The sequence below is a fragment of the Hyperoodon ampullatus genome (genome assembly GCF_949752795.1).
Source record: "Hyperoodon ampullatus genome assembly, chromosome: 13".
Lineage (NCBI taxonomy): Eukaryota > Metazoa > Chordata > Mammalia > Artiodactyla > Ziphiidae > Hyperoodon > Hyperoodon ampullatus.
The window spans coordinates 31,097,089-31,110,478 of record NC_136926.1 but is presented as its reverse complement, the minus strand read 5'-3'; the positions used below and the strand labels follow the sequence as shown (position 1 = coordinate 31,110,478).

Below are 13,390 nucleotides of genomic sequence, written 5' to 3'. Positions count from 1 at the left end.
ATGGATATAGATACTCCCAAGAGGTAGAGGGAGAATATTCAGGGATCACAGACAGGTACTGCCATACTTGGATGTCTCTTTATATTAACGCTTGAGTGTATGCATAGACTGAGTCAGCTTTCTTTTTTGTTTTGTTTTGTTTTTGGTTGCATTGAGTTTCAGTTGTGGCACGCAGGATCTTTGCAGAGGCATGCGGGATCTTTCGTTGCGGTGCACGGGCTTCTAGTTGTGGCATGTGGGTTCCAGAGCGCGTGGGCTCTGTAGTTTGCGGTGCACAGGCTTAGTTGCCCCGTGGCATGTGGGATCTTAGTTCCCCAACCAGGGATCGAACCCACATTGGAAGGCGGATTCTTTACCACTGGACCACCAGAGAAGTCCCTGAGTCAGCTTTCTTAACCTCCAGCATCTACCAGAAAGCACAGTTCACTATAATGATCAATTTAGAGATGAACTAAACATAAGCTCTTTGGAGCATGGATAGACAAAGTGAGTTACCACATATAATAAAGTTTGAAAACGAAAACTGTATTAGAAAACAATTTCAGGTATTTTTATAAAAGAGTTAATTCACTAAATGTAAAACACAGCACTTTAGTGTTTGGATTTTATCATGTCTACAGAGGGATTTCACTTACTATACCCTCAGACTGCTGTCGTCTTTAGGACTGTTTGCTCGGTGTTTTGTGTGTTTTTGTTACTCCTTCCTCCCTGTCTTTGAACTATCACTTACTGATGCTCTAAAATGTGTCTCTATATGGTAAATAACTGCCTTAGTCCTAATGTGCTCTTTGGAATTTGCTGTGGCCTCAGAATGAAAACATCTGAGTTTTCTGGAATGCTCTGCTTTGTTTCAAAGAGTTGAAATTGAGAAGTAACAACCAGTTGTGTAATTGTTACTATATTATTTAATTCAAAGAACATTAGAATTTATGTTTTCATTAAGTTATACACTAAAAAGTTTTAATTTTATAGGAATAGCTGATTACTGTAAATAAAATCTAATGTTTTCAACTTTTTTTTTAAAATTAGATTACACCACCACCTTCCCTGTCAGATCCACTTAAAGAGCTTTTTCGACAACAGGAAGTTGTAAGGATGAAACTTCGTTTGCAACACAGTATTGAAAGGGTAAGAAATATTTAAATTTACATTTATGTCAAAAATAACTATTTTAACAATAGATTATAATTGCCTACAGTTTTTTATTAGTGACTCTTCCTTATTTAAACCCATTTTGGGAAATGGTTTGATTTTATCTTGTGCTCATGCAATAAGATGGAGAATTTTTAAGCCTGATTTAGGATAGCTGCTCCCATGTTACAATTCATGTTCAGTATATATTTGATATATTGATATAAGAATCTCTAATAATTCCTTATTGTTTGCCAAATTTGCAGAACTGTAGCAGTGCATTCCTATTTGGACATTTGGATTTCCAAGCTTTGGAATTGTTGCTTGGTACCAGCTACTGTAGTACAGACTCTTACCAAGGTTGTGCTCATTGGTCCTTTTAGGTTCTGCTTTAGTATTCCAGTTTCTGGTGGTTAGTTTTTTTTTTTTTTTTTTTTTTTGCGGTACGCGGGCCTCTCACTGTTGTGGCCTCTCCCCGTTGCGGAGCACAGGCTTCGGACGCGCAGGCTCAACGGCCATGGCTCACGGGCCCAGCCGCTCCGCGGCATGTGGGATCTTCCCAGACCAGGGCACGAACCCGTGTCCCCTGCATCGGCAGGCGGACTCTCAACCACTGCGCCACCAGGGAAGCCCTGGTGGTTAGTTTTGGCATGAAATGACAGGGGGAAAAACCTATCTAATTATTTATAGAAATCATCAGAGTAACTTGGATTGACAAAAATAATAACACCTTAATTTTTTGTGGGAGGGTCAGGGACTTTCTGAAAATGTGATGTAAGCTATGATCTTTCTTTACAGACATACACACATATTCTTATACAAGCAAAACCTTGTATGCAATTGCTTCATACATGATTGATTTCCTAGGGTAGAGGTTCTTAACCTTTTTTGTGCCATGGATTCCTGTAACAACCTGGTAAATATAAAACCTTTCCTCAGAATAATGTTTTTAAATGAAGAAAATTAATTTATAGCATTACAGAGAGAAAAGCAATAAAAAAAAGAAGCACTGAAAGAGAACTTACAACATTGTGCATGACCCACGTCAGTGCGATTTGTTAGCAGTAAGAAGTTAGGTCATATAACCCACATCAATAGCTGTTTCAGCCATCAGGCATGTGTGAAGTCACCTGGTATATATTCATCTATGCATCTAACCATGTTACAAAAGCAGTGCTGCCTTACAGACAGTTTAGAATTCTCGTTTGAACTGTGTAATTTGCAGAACTTTAATAGTGAAAATGACTCACATCCTTCCACTTATCCACCAGCAAACAATTTAGAATTACAGAAAACTAGAAAGCAGCTTAGAAGTCTGACCAGTGTGAGAACAAATAACTCTGCCATTTGGTTCTACAGTGGGAAGAACTGGTTGGTAGTTGGCCAGCTGTGTCGTGTAGCACAGGTGTCTACATGGAAGAGCTGCCATCACATGTCATACAGTAGCAGGTCTAATGACTATTGGAATTTCAAAGAAGAAATCAGTATAAAAACTTGGGGGCAATACTTGCAACAACTATAACAGGAATTGAAAATAGTTGTGATTTCTCTGGATGACAAAGTTGCAAATACTTCTGACATCACTGTGGTTTGTGGCCTACATTGATAATTGAAAGAAATGCCAGTTGGAGGTGAGCAAAAATAAAGACGTAATTTTTCAGGTTCACAGATGACCTTCCCCTCATTCTGTCCAGAGGCTTCTTAGGAGTATGTGGACCAAAGGCTAAGAACCTCTGTTCTGAGGGCATTTTTCCCATAGAATATGATAACATTTGAATACTGTGCTAAATGAATGAACAAATCTTGCAACCAGAGCCCCTGGCCCTTTACCTGCCTCCCCAAGAGCCCCTGACTTCAGAGCCACCTCGTATCCTACCTGCCTCCCCAGGAGCTAAGAGGAAGGCAGTACTTTGGGAGAGGCATAGCCCATTCTCAGAAGACATTGTTTGAGAGGCTCTGCTCTAGAAGTTCAAAGACACAGCATTAAGAATGATGATCTGAAGTGGAATATGTAGGCTATCAGTTAAGCCACATGTCTCTGTTAATTATCTTAGGGGAGGGGGTCTGACTTAAAAAATGTATTTCTGGGACTTCCCTGGTGGCGCAGTGGTTAAGAATCCACCTGCTAATGCAGGGGACACGGGTTTGATCCCTGGTCTGGGAAGATCCCACATGCCTCAGAGCAACTAAGCCCATGTGCCACAACAACTGAGCCTGCACTCTAGAGCCTGCGAGTCACAACTACTGAGCCCGTATGCCACAACTACTGAAGCCCGTGCTCCTAGAGCCCATGCTCCACAACAAGAGAAACCACCACAGTGAGAAGCCCACGCAATGCAACGAAGAGTAGCCCCCAGTCGCCGCAACTAGAGAAAGCCCACGCACAGCAACAAAGACCCAACGCAGCCAAAAATAAATAAATAAACTAAATGGATTTTTTTTTAATGTATTTCTTTCTTGTATGGTGAAAAAGATTTTTGGTTATTGCTCTTTATCACTGCAGGACTACAACCACCTTTTTTTTTGGGGGGTGGTGCTGTGTTGTTGGGTCTTTGTTGCTGTGCACAGGCTTTCTCTAGTTGCAGCGAGCAGGGGCTACTCTTCGTTGTGGTGTGCGGGCTTCTCATTGCGGTGGCTTCTCTTATTGCAGAGCACGGGCTCTAGGCACGCAGGCGCGCGGGCTTCAGTAGTTGTGGCACGTGGGCTCAGTAGTTGTGGCATGCAGGCTCAGTAGTTGTGGCACCCGGGCTTAGTTGCTCCACGGCATGTGGGATCTTCCTGGACCAGGGCTCGAACCTGTGTCCCCTGCATTGGCAGGTGGATCCTTAACCACTGTGCCACCAGGGAAGTCCTCAGCCAACTTTTTAGAAAGTATTTTTTCTTCTAGCTATTTTTTCTTAGTATCTGACCACGTGTTTGGATATTTATCACTTAAAGTCCCACCTTAAACTTGCACTTAAATTCATAAATTATAAGTATTGGACTTAACTCTTCTCTTTTGAGTGTCATTTATCACATAACAATTTATAGCAGGTTAAATAGGACTGTCTCTTTAGCTTTTCACTAAATTATAAATACAGAAAAACTCTACAGTAATGCATATTTGGATATAATGTGGCCTGCATTCTCCAGTGGGGGAAGGATAAATTTCTTGTCAGTTGAGGGGTGAATAGACAACATGGTGGGGACGAGACCAGCCACATGTTTAGTCTTCTCCCAGCCCAGCCTTCCAGACAGGCCAAGGTCTGCAGCTGGACCTCAGGAATTCCCATCTGCTAAATGCAGAGGATTGCCTAGATTGGCATTAACCTTACAAAAGAGTGACTGTGTATTACATAAGTGGAAGTTTTGGATCCCACTTAACACATTAAGGCAGGATTGTACTGTGCTTGTCAGAGGTTTACAAGTACAGTTGACTCTTGCACAACATGAGGGTTAGGGGCACCAACCCCCCCGCATAGTCAAAAATTAACTTATAACTTTAGAATCAGCCCTCTGTATCCACATTTCTGCATCCATGGATTCAGCCAGCCGTGGATTGTGTAGGACTGTCATACGTATTTGAAAAATACCCATGTATAAGTGGACCTGCTCGGTTCAAACCCACGTTGTTCAAGGGTCAACTGTAGTTAGCATTAGTGTACAGTGTGTTTGTTGCTATGAAATATTCATTATAAAAGAGAAGCTGCCACCACAATGGTGTATCACGTCAGAACAGTTGGAATGGATATAATAAAAACGACAGACAATAACATATATGGGCAAGGGTGTGAAAACACTGGAACCCCATACATTGCTGGGGAGAACATAAAATGATACAATTGCTGTCGAAAACATTTTGGCAGTTCGTCAGCAAGTTAAGCATAAAACTACCATTAAAATCCAGCAGTCCCACTCCTAGTTATTTACCCAGGAGAAATAAACATATACATTGAAACAAAAATTGAGCATGAGTGTTCATAGCAGCTTCATTCATGATAGCCCAAAGGAAGAAACAGCCCAAAAGACGATCAACTGATGAATGGATAAAGAAAATGTGGTAAAAAGGAATGAGGTACTGATACACGCTACAATACAGATGAACCTTGAAGACATGTGATGTGAAAGAAGCCAGTCACAAAAGACCAAGTTACCATGTGATTCCATCTGTATGAAATGTTCATCAGTAAATCCATAGAAACAGAAAGTAGAGTCGCTGTTGTCAGGGGAAGTAGGGGAATGCAGAGTGACTGCTGATGGGCATGGGGTTTCTTGTTGGGGTGATGAAAATGTTCTGGAATTAGTGGTGATGGTTGAACATCTTGGTGAATTTAGTTGGCCCTCCATATCTGCAGGTTCCGCATCCATGGATTCAACTAACCGCGGATCAGAATACTCAAGAAACAATATCCCAGAAAGTTCCAAAAAGAGAAACTTGAATTTGCCACACACTGGCAAATTTACACAGCATTTACATTGTATTAGGTATCATAAGTAATCTAGAGATGATTTAAAGTATACGGGAGTATGTGTGTAGGTTATATGCATATATTATGCCATTTTATATAAGGGACTTGAGCATCCATGGATTTTGGTATCTGGGGGGGGTCCTGGAACCAATCCCCCGCAGATACCAAGGGACAACTGTATACTAAAAGCCATCATTGTACATTTTAAGATGATTTTTGAAAAGAGACTGCTGATTTTGGAAAGGAAATTTGCTTATACTTTTGGAACTCTTGGAGTTCTCAAATTTCTCAAGCTTACTGTGAAAGAAAAACTGCTCAGAGATTGAAGTTCTTTAGCACTTCAAGTGATTTTATTTTATTTATTTATTTTCTTAAATTTATTTATTTATTTTTATTTTTGGCTATGTTGGGCCTTTGTTGCTGTGCACGGGCTTCTCTAGTTGCGGCGAGCGGGGGCTACTCTTCGTTGCGGTGTGCAGGCTTCTCATTGGGTGGCCTCTCTTGCTGCAGAGCACGGGCTCCAGGCGCGCAGGCTTCAGTAGTTGTGGCACTCGGGCTCAGCAGTTGTGGCTCGCGGGCTCCAGAGCACAGGCTCAGCAGTTGTGGCGCATGGGTTTGGTTGCTCTGCGGCATGTGGGATCCTCCCAGAGCAGGGCTCGAACCCGTGTCCCCTGCGTTGGCAGGCGGATTCCTAACTACTGCACCACCAGGGAAGCCCTAAGTGATTTTATTTTTATTTGAAGAACAAGTGGTTGAAGAATTGTTGTTGTTTTTTTAATTCTTTGTTCAACTAGGAAAAACTCATTGTATCCAATGAACAGGAAGTTCTTCGGGTTCATTACAGAGCTGCAAGAACACTGGCAAATCAGACACTGCCATTCAGCGCATGCACTGTTCTCCTGGATGCAGAAGTGTACAGCGTGCCACTGGACGCCCAGGTAAAGGACTAGCCATGGCCTTTAGTGCTCTTAGGATAGCAGGCACCTTTGGTAATCTGGGTCCTCAGAAGAAACATGAATTCAACAATCAGTAAAGCTCAAAAGAGAGAACTCTTTCACCCTAAAGTGCTTTTTATAGATAACTTGTAAGTTGCTTCTAAAGTGGAAGCTGCTGGAAGCTAGAAAGGGCGACAGGTGGAGCCCAGGTCGTGATAGTGCTGAGAGAGGGCCAGGCTTTGTTTGGATCTTAGATGTTGTTGGGATAAATTAATACAACTGTAGAAAACTATAGCTACGGCTTGAAAAGAGTTTACTGCCACATATAAATTACGTGAATTCAGAACTAGACATCAGTTGTCAGAATTTTTTTGTGCTTCATAAACCAGAATGAAATTCTTTGGTCATAAGAGAGAATATAAAAGTATAAACATAGACAGTGAAGGATTATCACCAAAAAAGACTAGAAAATACTGTTTTAAATCAGACAAACTATAGAGACACAAAGTATATGCAGTATATTACAGAGAAAGTTACTTAGTTCTCTCTGGACTTTATTTTTCTTACCTGAAAAAAAAAGGGGGGGGGAGTCCCAGATGGGTTATAAAGAGAATTTCTGAAAAGAAGTGAATTTTCCCAATAAACCCTCAGAATGATCCCCAAATCAGAGACTAAAAAGGATCAGGCCACAAGCCACCTAATAGTTGAAGGGCAGAAGAACTTAGTCATCGTCTTGAGGATGACTGTGGGCCTGTTACCCACCCTTGTACGGCTGGCTTTACAGTTGGTAGACGGTCTCTCCACTGAGGAGCAGGCTTGTTCAGGTGAGCATAGCTGCTGAGGGATTAAGGAACAAGTCCGCTTCCTTGGGTAGGGGCTTGGGCCATCCTTTAGCCATTCTCATATCAGACCTCTTCCTTTGCAAAATAAACTTGTAATAATAAAAAAGGTTCAATAATAAAATTTAAAATAGTCAAAAGGTCTTACCTGAAGACCAAGGAGGAAGTGGTAACAGCTAAGAATGTGAGTAGTGTGATTGTGTTGCCTGGATGCCACCTCGATGGTGCTGGTGGTCAGAGCTTTGGCAGCAGTAACGGCAGCAGTTGTTTGTCAGACCCAGTGCTTCCCATTGCCCAAGCGTTAGAACAAGGGCTTAGTGACTCTCACTTCTCAAACAAGATTAAAAGAGGTGCTTTTAAAGTGAGAGAGAGGCATGGACATATATACACTACCAAATGTAAGGTAGATAGCTAGTGGGAAGCAGCCGCATAGCACAGGGAGATCAGCTCCGTGCTTTGTGACCGCCTGGAGGGGTGGGATAGGGAGGGTGGGAGGAAGGGAGACGCAAGAGGGAAGAGATGGGAACATATGTATATGTATAACTGATTCACTTTGTTATAAAGCAGAAACTAACACACCATTTTAAAGCAATTATACTCCAATAAAGATGTTAAAAAAAAAAAGAGGTGCTTTTACCCGATTTCACAGAATAGAAAATTGAAAGAGTATGTAATTAGTTCGAGATTACACAGTAAGATACAAAGCTGACATTTGAATATAGCCTATCTTAAAAGAATACCAAAACTGGTATTCTTAAGAGTTGGTATAGAATTTCTTTGTGAGCACTCCAAAGGACTGGTCCTGGAAGAAATGTCAGCCCCAAAGGCCTGTCTCCCAGCTTAACATTTTTTTCTCCCTACATGTGGTAAACGATAACATTAAAATTAATTTCATAACCAATTATGCTTTGATAAGAAGTCACAGGCATGTAATACTTCATATGACATGCCTTTCTGAGACATTTCTGACACAGATTGGTAGGATTCTATTTAATTAATAACTAAACCCAGCATCCTAATAATTCTAATAACTAATCTCAGTATGGAAATACTTTATCAGATTTTTAAAATATTCAGATTATGTTATCTTTCTTTGAAATATACTTTTCATCATTCCTTTAAAAGTAGAATATACCATAAAAAGATAAAATGGCATATAGATTTTAAAGTAGGTTATTTTATTTTATAATATCCAACAATTTTAATGTTTTCTTTCAGTCTGATGACAGTAAAACTTCTGTGAGGGATCGTTTTAATGCAAGACAATTCATGTCTTGGTTACAAGATGTGGACGATAAATTTGACAAATTAAAGGTATGTATGTTTAGAAGTTCACTTTAACTGGATACTTCCCCTTCATAAACAGAAACTGTAGCTGTGTTAGAGAGGAGTGGTTAGGAAAGGAAAGACCGGTTAGTGGTGAATCCTCATGCTGTCGCACTTTGGAAGATAAAGGAAGATAAAGACCCCCCATTTTTTCAGGTCCAATTTCATATACATGGTGCAGCTACCACAGAAAAAGTGGTTTCTAATGGAGATCTTCATATTTGTTATCCAGTGTATGAGTCTGGTTATAGTTCCAACATGTGAAAGAGGGGAGAACAAGAAGAGAAGAAATGTATTTTGCAAGTAATCTGTAAAGAAAATTATTTGGTTTGAATCATTTCAAAAATCACTTTTCCTTAGATTTTCTTGATTCTTCTGATAATTTGAAATTTTATTGCTTGAAAGAACAGTTTCAAATTAAAGTCTGTTAGATGAGTGTGAAGTTGTGGGTCCATAAGTATTTGGCATATGGATACAGACAGGGTAAACAAGAAATGGACGTGTAACTCAGAAGCTTCACATACCCTAGTATATCCATCTTATACGCTAAAGAAACGATGCATGAGATTAATTTTTAAACAAAGCAATTGTAATAAATAATCAATGAATTCTTCTCTTCTTTTAAATAGACCTGTCTTTTAATGAGGCAACAACATGAAGCTGCAGCTTTAAATGCCGTCCAGAGGTTAGAATGGCAGCTCAAACTCCAGGAACTTGATCCTGCCACCTATAAATCTATCAGCATTTATGAAATTCAGGAGTTTTATGTTCCCCTTGTTGATGTGAATGATGACTTTGAATTGACTCCTATATAGCAGCCGTGACTTCCTGGTGGTGGTGTTTTAAATGAATGAGGCTTAAGAGTATTATACTATGGAATACTGCCTTTTGACAAAAATATGATATTATGCCTTCACAGCTATTAGTAAAGTTCAGCTAAAGTTGGTGATGTAGTAAACACTGTCATTTTATTAAAAATGAAAAGAATTATTTTGGATCTTAGATCCAAGCAGTTTCTAACTGAAAACTATTATTTATATTGGTGAAAGGTGACTATCGCATTGGAGCACGTTGGCAGACAAGGTAGATGTTTAGGGAGCTGAGGATCTGCTAATGGCGCTGGAAGCTGTTAGTGCTCTATGTACGAGGTGACCACGGGTGTGGAGGTTCTGTCAAGTTCTACTAAAACAGATCAGCAAACTAAAAGGCTCAATTCCTACCAAATAGTTTCTAATGTGGAAGGAAAACTTGGCACAAAATTTCTTCAGTTTATTATATCTGTAAGTTAATTGTACAGCTTTCTTTTTGAAAGTTTTAATATTGTCTTCCTTTTTAATAACTTATTTTATACATATTGTGCAGATGTAAATCTTGTAATTAATGGTCAGAATGTATACAAAAGGATTGGTAGTCAAAACATATACAAAGAAATAATTGTAAAACTGTTTTGTCTAATGTTTAAGGACCAAAGTTGTAGTTTGTATGGTATGGAGTGTAGTGATAGTGTGTTGAGGTAGCAGGACTTTTAAATAAGGCATGCGTGTCTGAGTTAGCTTGTTTCCATCACAGAACTGTAGAGACTGTGACTTAGCCATACTGCATGCTTCCTATAATTTAATTCTCTCCATAGCAATGCCTGACGGTAGTGTAAGGTGTTTCATACCAGTCTCCCAGGATAGTACCTATGACTTACTATGTTGGACATTTTATTTAGAATTAGTCATGCAAAGAAACAGCTCTTTTTTCATCTCACAATAGAGCCTATTCTCCTCTTCCCCCAAAAAATGCCTTTGAATGAAAATTCTGAAATTGTAAATGTCTATTTTAATATTCAAATATGAAAGAATCTGTGAATATATGTAAATATGTTTAATAAATTTTATTGGTCATGTTAAATCATTGTAAAACTTTTTTACATTGCTTAAATATAATGTTCTAAGCTTAATAACCTTTGCACTTTTAAAATAACAACTGAGTACTCAAAAAAGAGATATTTGGTAGTCAAAATAGGTAAAAGAAATGGGCATATTCTGATCGATTTCTGCAATGTTTATGAAATATTGATTAATATGTTGTATTTCTTCCTTGTATCAAGATGCAAAACATATAATTTTCAAAATTTTATAATTAAAATAAGATTTGGTAATCTGTTTTTAATAAAATAATTAGCAATATACTTAGAAAAAGTCCAGTTTCTCCTGTAACATGATGTAAATTAAATATTCAGGAATATTTCAGATCTGAAACCTGCTGTTAAACTTACTAAACATTTTTGGAAAGAAGATAGGTTATATGTAAAATTGATCATAAGTATATGAGATAAAATTTACAGAACTTTCCACAATACTTTCTTGAATTATAAAATAATACTGGGTGTTTTTTATTCTCATAGAGAAAAGTGAAAAGAATATAGGAGGAATAAAGTGATTTAAATTCAGCTTGCAAGTTGGAAATCCCAGCTAGTGGGAAATAATGTAAAATTGAAGTTTTTGAGTGCAAAGGTATATATTAAGCTTAGGGATTTTTGAATTTTTACATCAGTTTATATTTTAATTGATACTGTACTTGGCATGCGCAATAAAGCAGCACGTGTGAAAAATACACAGTGCAAGGACTTTATTATAAAGATTGGATGTAGTAGTCTTTAGAAATTTAGATGAAAGATTTTGGCCTTTTTTATTGGATAAATGGGGCCAAGAAAGGCAGGGTAGATTTTGAAGCACTGGTTTTGTTGAAGTTAAGTTTATTAAGGCTGGGAACATTAAAAACTAATTTATAAAAGCAATACTTTTTAATATGAAAAACTTAATGCAAATTTTGTTTATACTTTTGCCTAAAAATAAAAAAACAGATTATTGAGCATTGAAATCATAGAAAATATGAGAAGGTTAAGTTTATACAGCATTTTGTTCTGTTGGTTCAACCAGAGAAGGGGGGTGGAAAAAAAAGCACTGTTTGGCCAAACAGAACAAGCTGCAGAAGAGAAAAACCAAGCAAGCAGAAATCTGGCATATTTTAGTCATCCCAGTTTTTTAGTACTAACCACAGTTCTCACCCTCTTCAGTGGTACCTCAAGTTGCTGGAGCCTGTCTGCCATGATGCTGCTTCTGCAGATTCCCTTTGTAAAGTGACTCATTCGAAGCTAATCGGGATAGCTTAAAAAAAAAAAAAAAGTGAATGCCTTCTCCATGGGAATTTATACTTTAAGTAAGTTAAGGGCTCTTGATATTAAAGATTATTCTGAAGCTCTAAAATGCTAGGAAAAACTTGGAATGGGGTATATGCCTAAAAAGATATAGGATTCTGAAAGAGAAATAAAGGATGGTTAGTTTAATCAGTGATTTTTTTTAACTATTCAAATATCATGAACAAGATACTAAATTGTACCTAAGGATTTGTATTTCTTTAAATCTTGTTCTAAATCATATCTGTTTAATAAATGACTAGATATTTGTGCATGTTATTTAATAAAGAGTTATATTTTTATAGAAAAAATAAGAGTGAAATGTGTTAAGTGTTTTTTTTTTGTTTTCCACTCCCACGTGACTCCAAGCCCAACACCAGTGTTTACTTGGGCAGCAGGCAAAATTGCAAAATACTCATTTTGGGGAAACAACCTCTGAAGAATTAGCCTTTTGAGCTCAAGTCTATTCAGGAATGAGGTCTCGAAAATGAATTTTAAGTATTAGACATGCTGCAGACTTAACTATAAAAATCTCAAACAGGGCTTCCCTGGTGGCACAGTGGTTGAGAGTCCGCCTGCCGATGCAGGGGACACGGGTTCGTGCCCTGGTCCGGGAAGATCCCACATGCCGCAGAGCGGCTAGGCCCGTGAGCCATGGCCACTGAGCCTGCGCGTCCGGAGCCTGTGCTCCGCAGATGGAGAGGCCGCAACGGTGAGAGGCCCGCGTACCGCAAAAAAAAAAAAAATCTCAAGCAAAGATCTCCTAAAGCTCATTTTAACAGACTGAGGAATTATAGAGTTATTCTAGAAATAGAGCAATGCTAAATATGTATTTTTCTTAGTTATCCAAAAAGTTAGCAATATTTTTTATTCTATCTCTGATATTCTGACACATAAAAACCAAAAATTTTATGTAGGGGAAATTGACTTTTTAAAACTCATGAGGTAGTCATGTCTTGTATAAAAGCATTTCCACAATTTTTTTTAAAAAATCCTTTTTCAAACCTTAAAGTTTAAATAATTCCTAATTAATCAAATGGCTCAAAAGGTTAGAATTATAAGTGTTATAATTTAAACAGTGAAAAGTACATGTGGAAGGATTGACCTCTTTTTTTTTTTTGGCCATGCTGCGAGGCATGCAGGATCTTAGTTCCCCTGACCAGGGATCGATCCTGTGCTCCCTGCAGAGGAAGCTTGGAGTCTTAACTGCTGGACCGCCAGGGACGTCCCTGGAAAGATTGACGTTTAAAGAAAATTTTGCTGTTGATAATAGAGAATGAGGCATATATAGCGTATGTCTATAGAGTAAAAAACACCACCTGTGTGCCCGTCACTCAGCTTGAGTGGTACCTTTTTCCTCAGTTTTTATTAATTGTGTAATTTGTATCCAATAAAAATACCCACATCTTAAGTAGGCAGTTTGGTAAGTCCTGACAGATGCATACAAAACATTTCCATCCCCCCCCGCAGTTCCCTCCTGCCCCCTTGCAGAGTACTTCACCCCAGAGGCCACCACTGTGCTAACTG

General features: G+C 38.6%; 1 protein-coding gene across 1 annotated transcript in view; it reads left to right on the top strand.

Annotated features, from left to right (window-relative positions):
• ANKRD12 (ankyrin repeat domain 12) overlaps positions 1 to 9,494 on the top strand; it is a gene marked incomplete at its 3' end in the record, with an annotated part of 109,845 nt that extends 100,351 nt beyond the window's left edge. The window contains exons 10-13 of the mRNA XM_079717028.1: positions 1,030 to 1,128; positions 6,374 to 6,517; positions 8,572 to 8,667; positions 9,309 to 9,494. Of these exons, the coding sequence (XP_079573154.1) occupies positions 1,030 to 1,128; positions 6,374 to 6,517; positions 8,572 to 8,667; positions 9,309 to 9,494 (525 nt within the window). The remainder of the gene's footprint in view (positions 1 to 1,029; positions 1,129 to 6,373; positions 6,518 to 8,571; positions 8,668 to 9,308) is intronic.
• Positions 9,495 to 13,390: the final 3,896 nt, after the last annotated feature.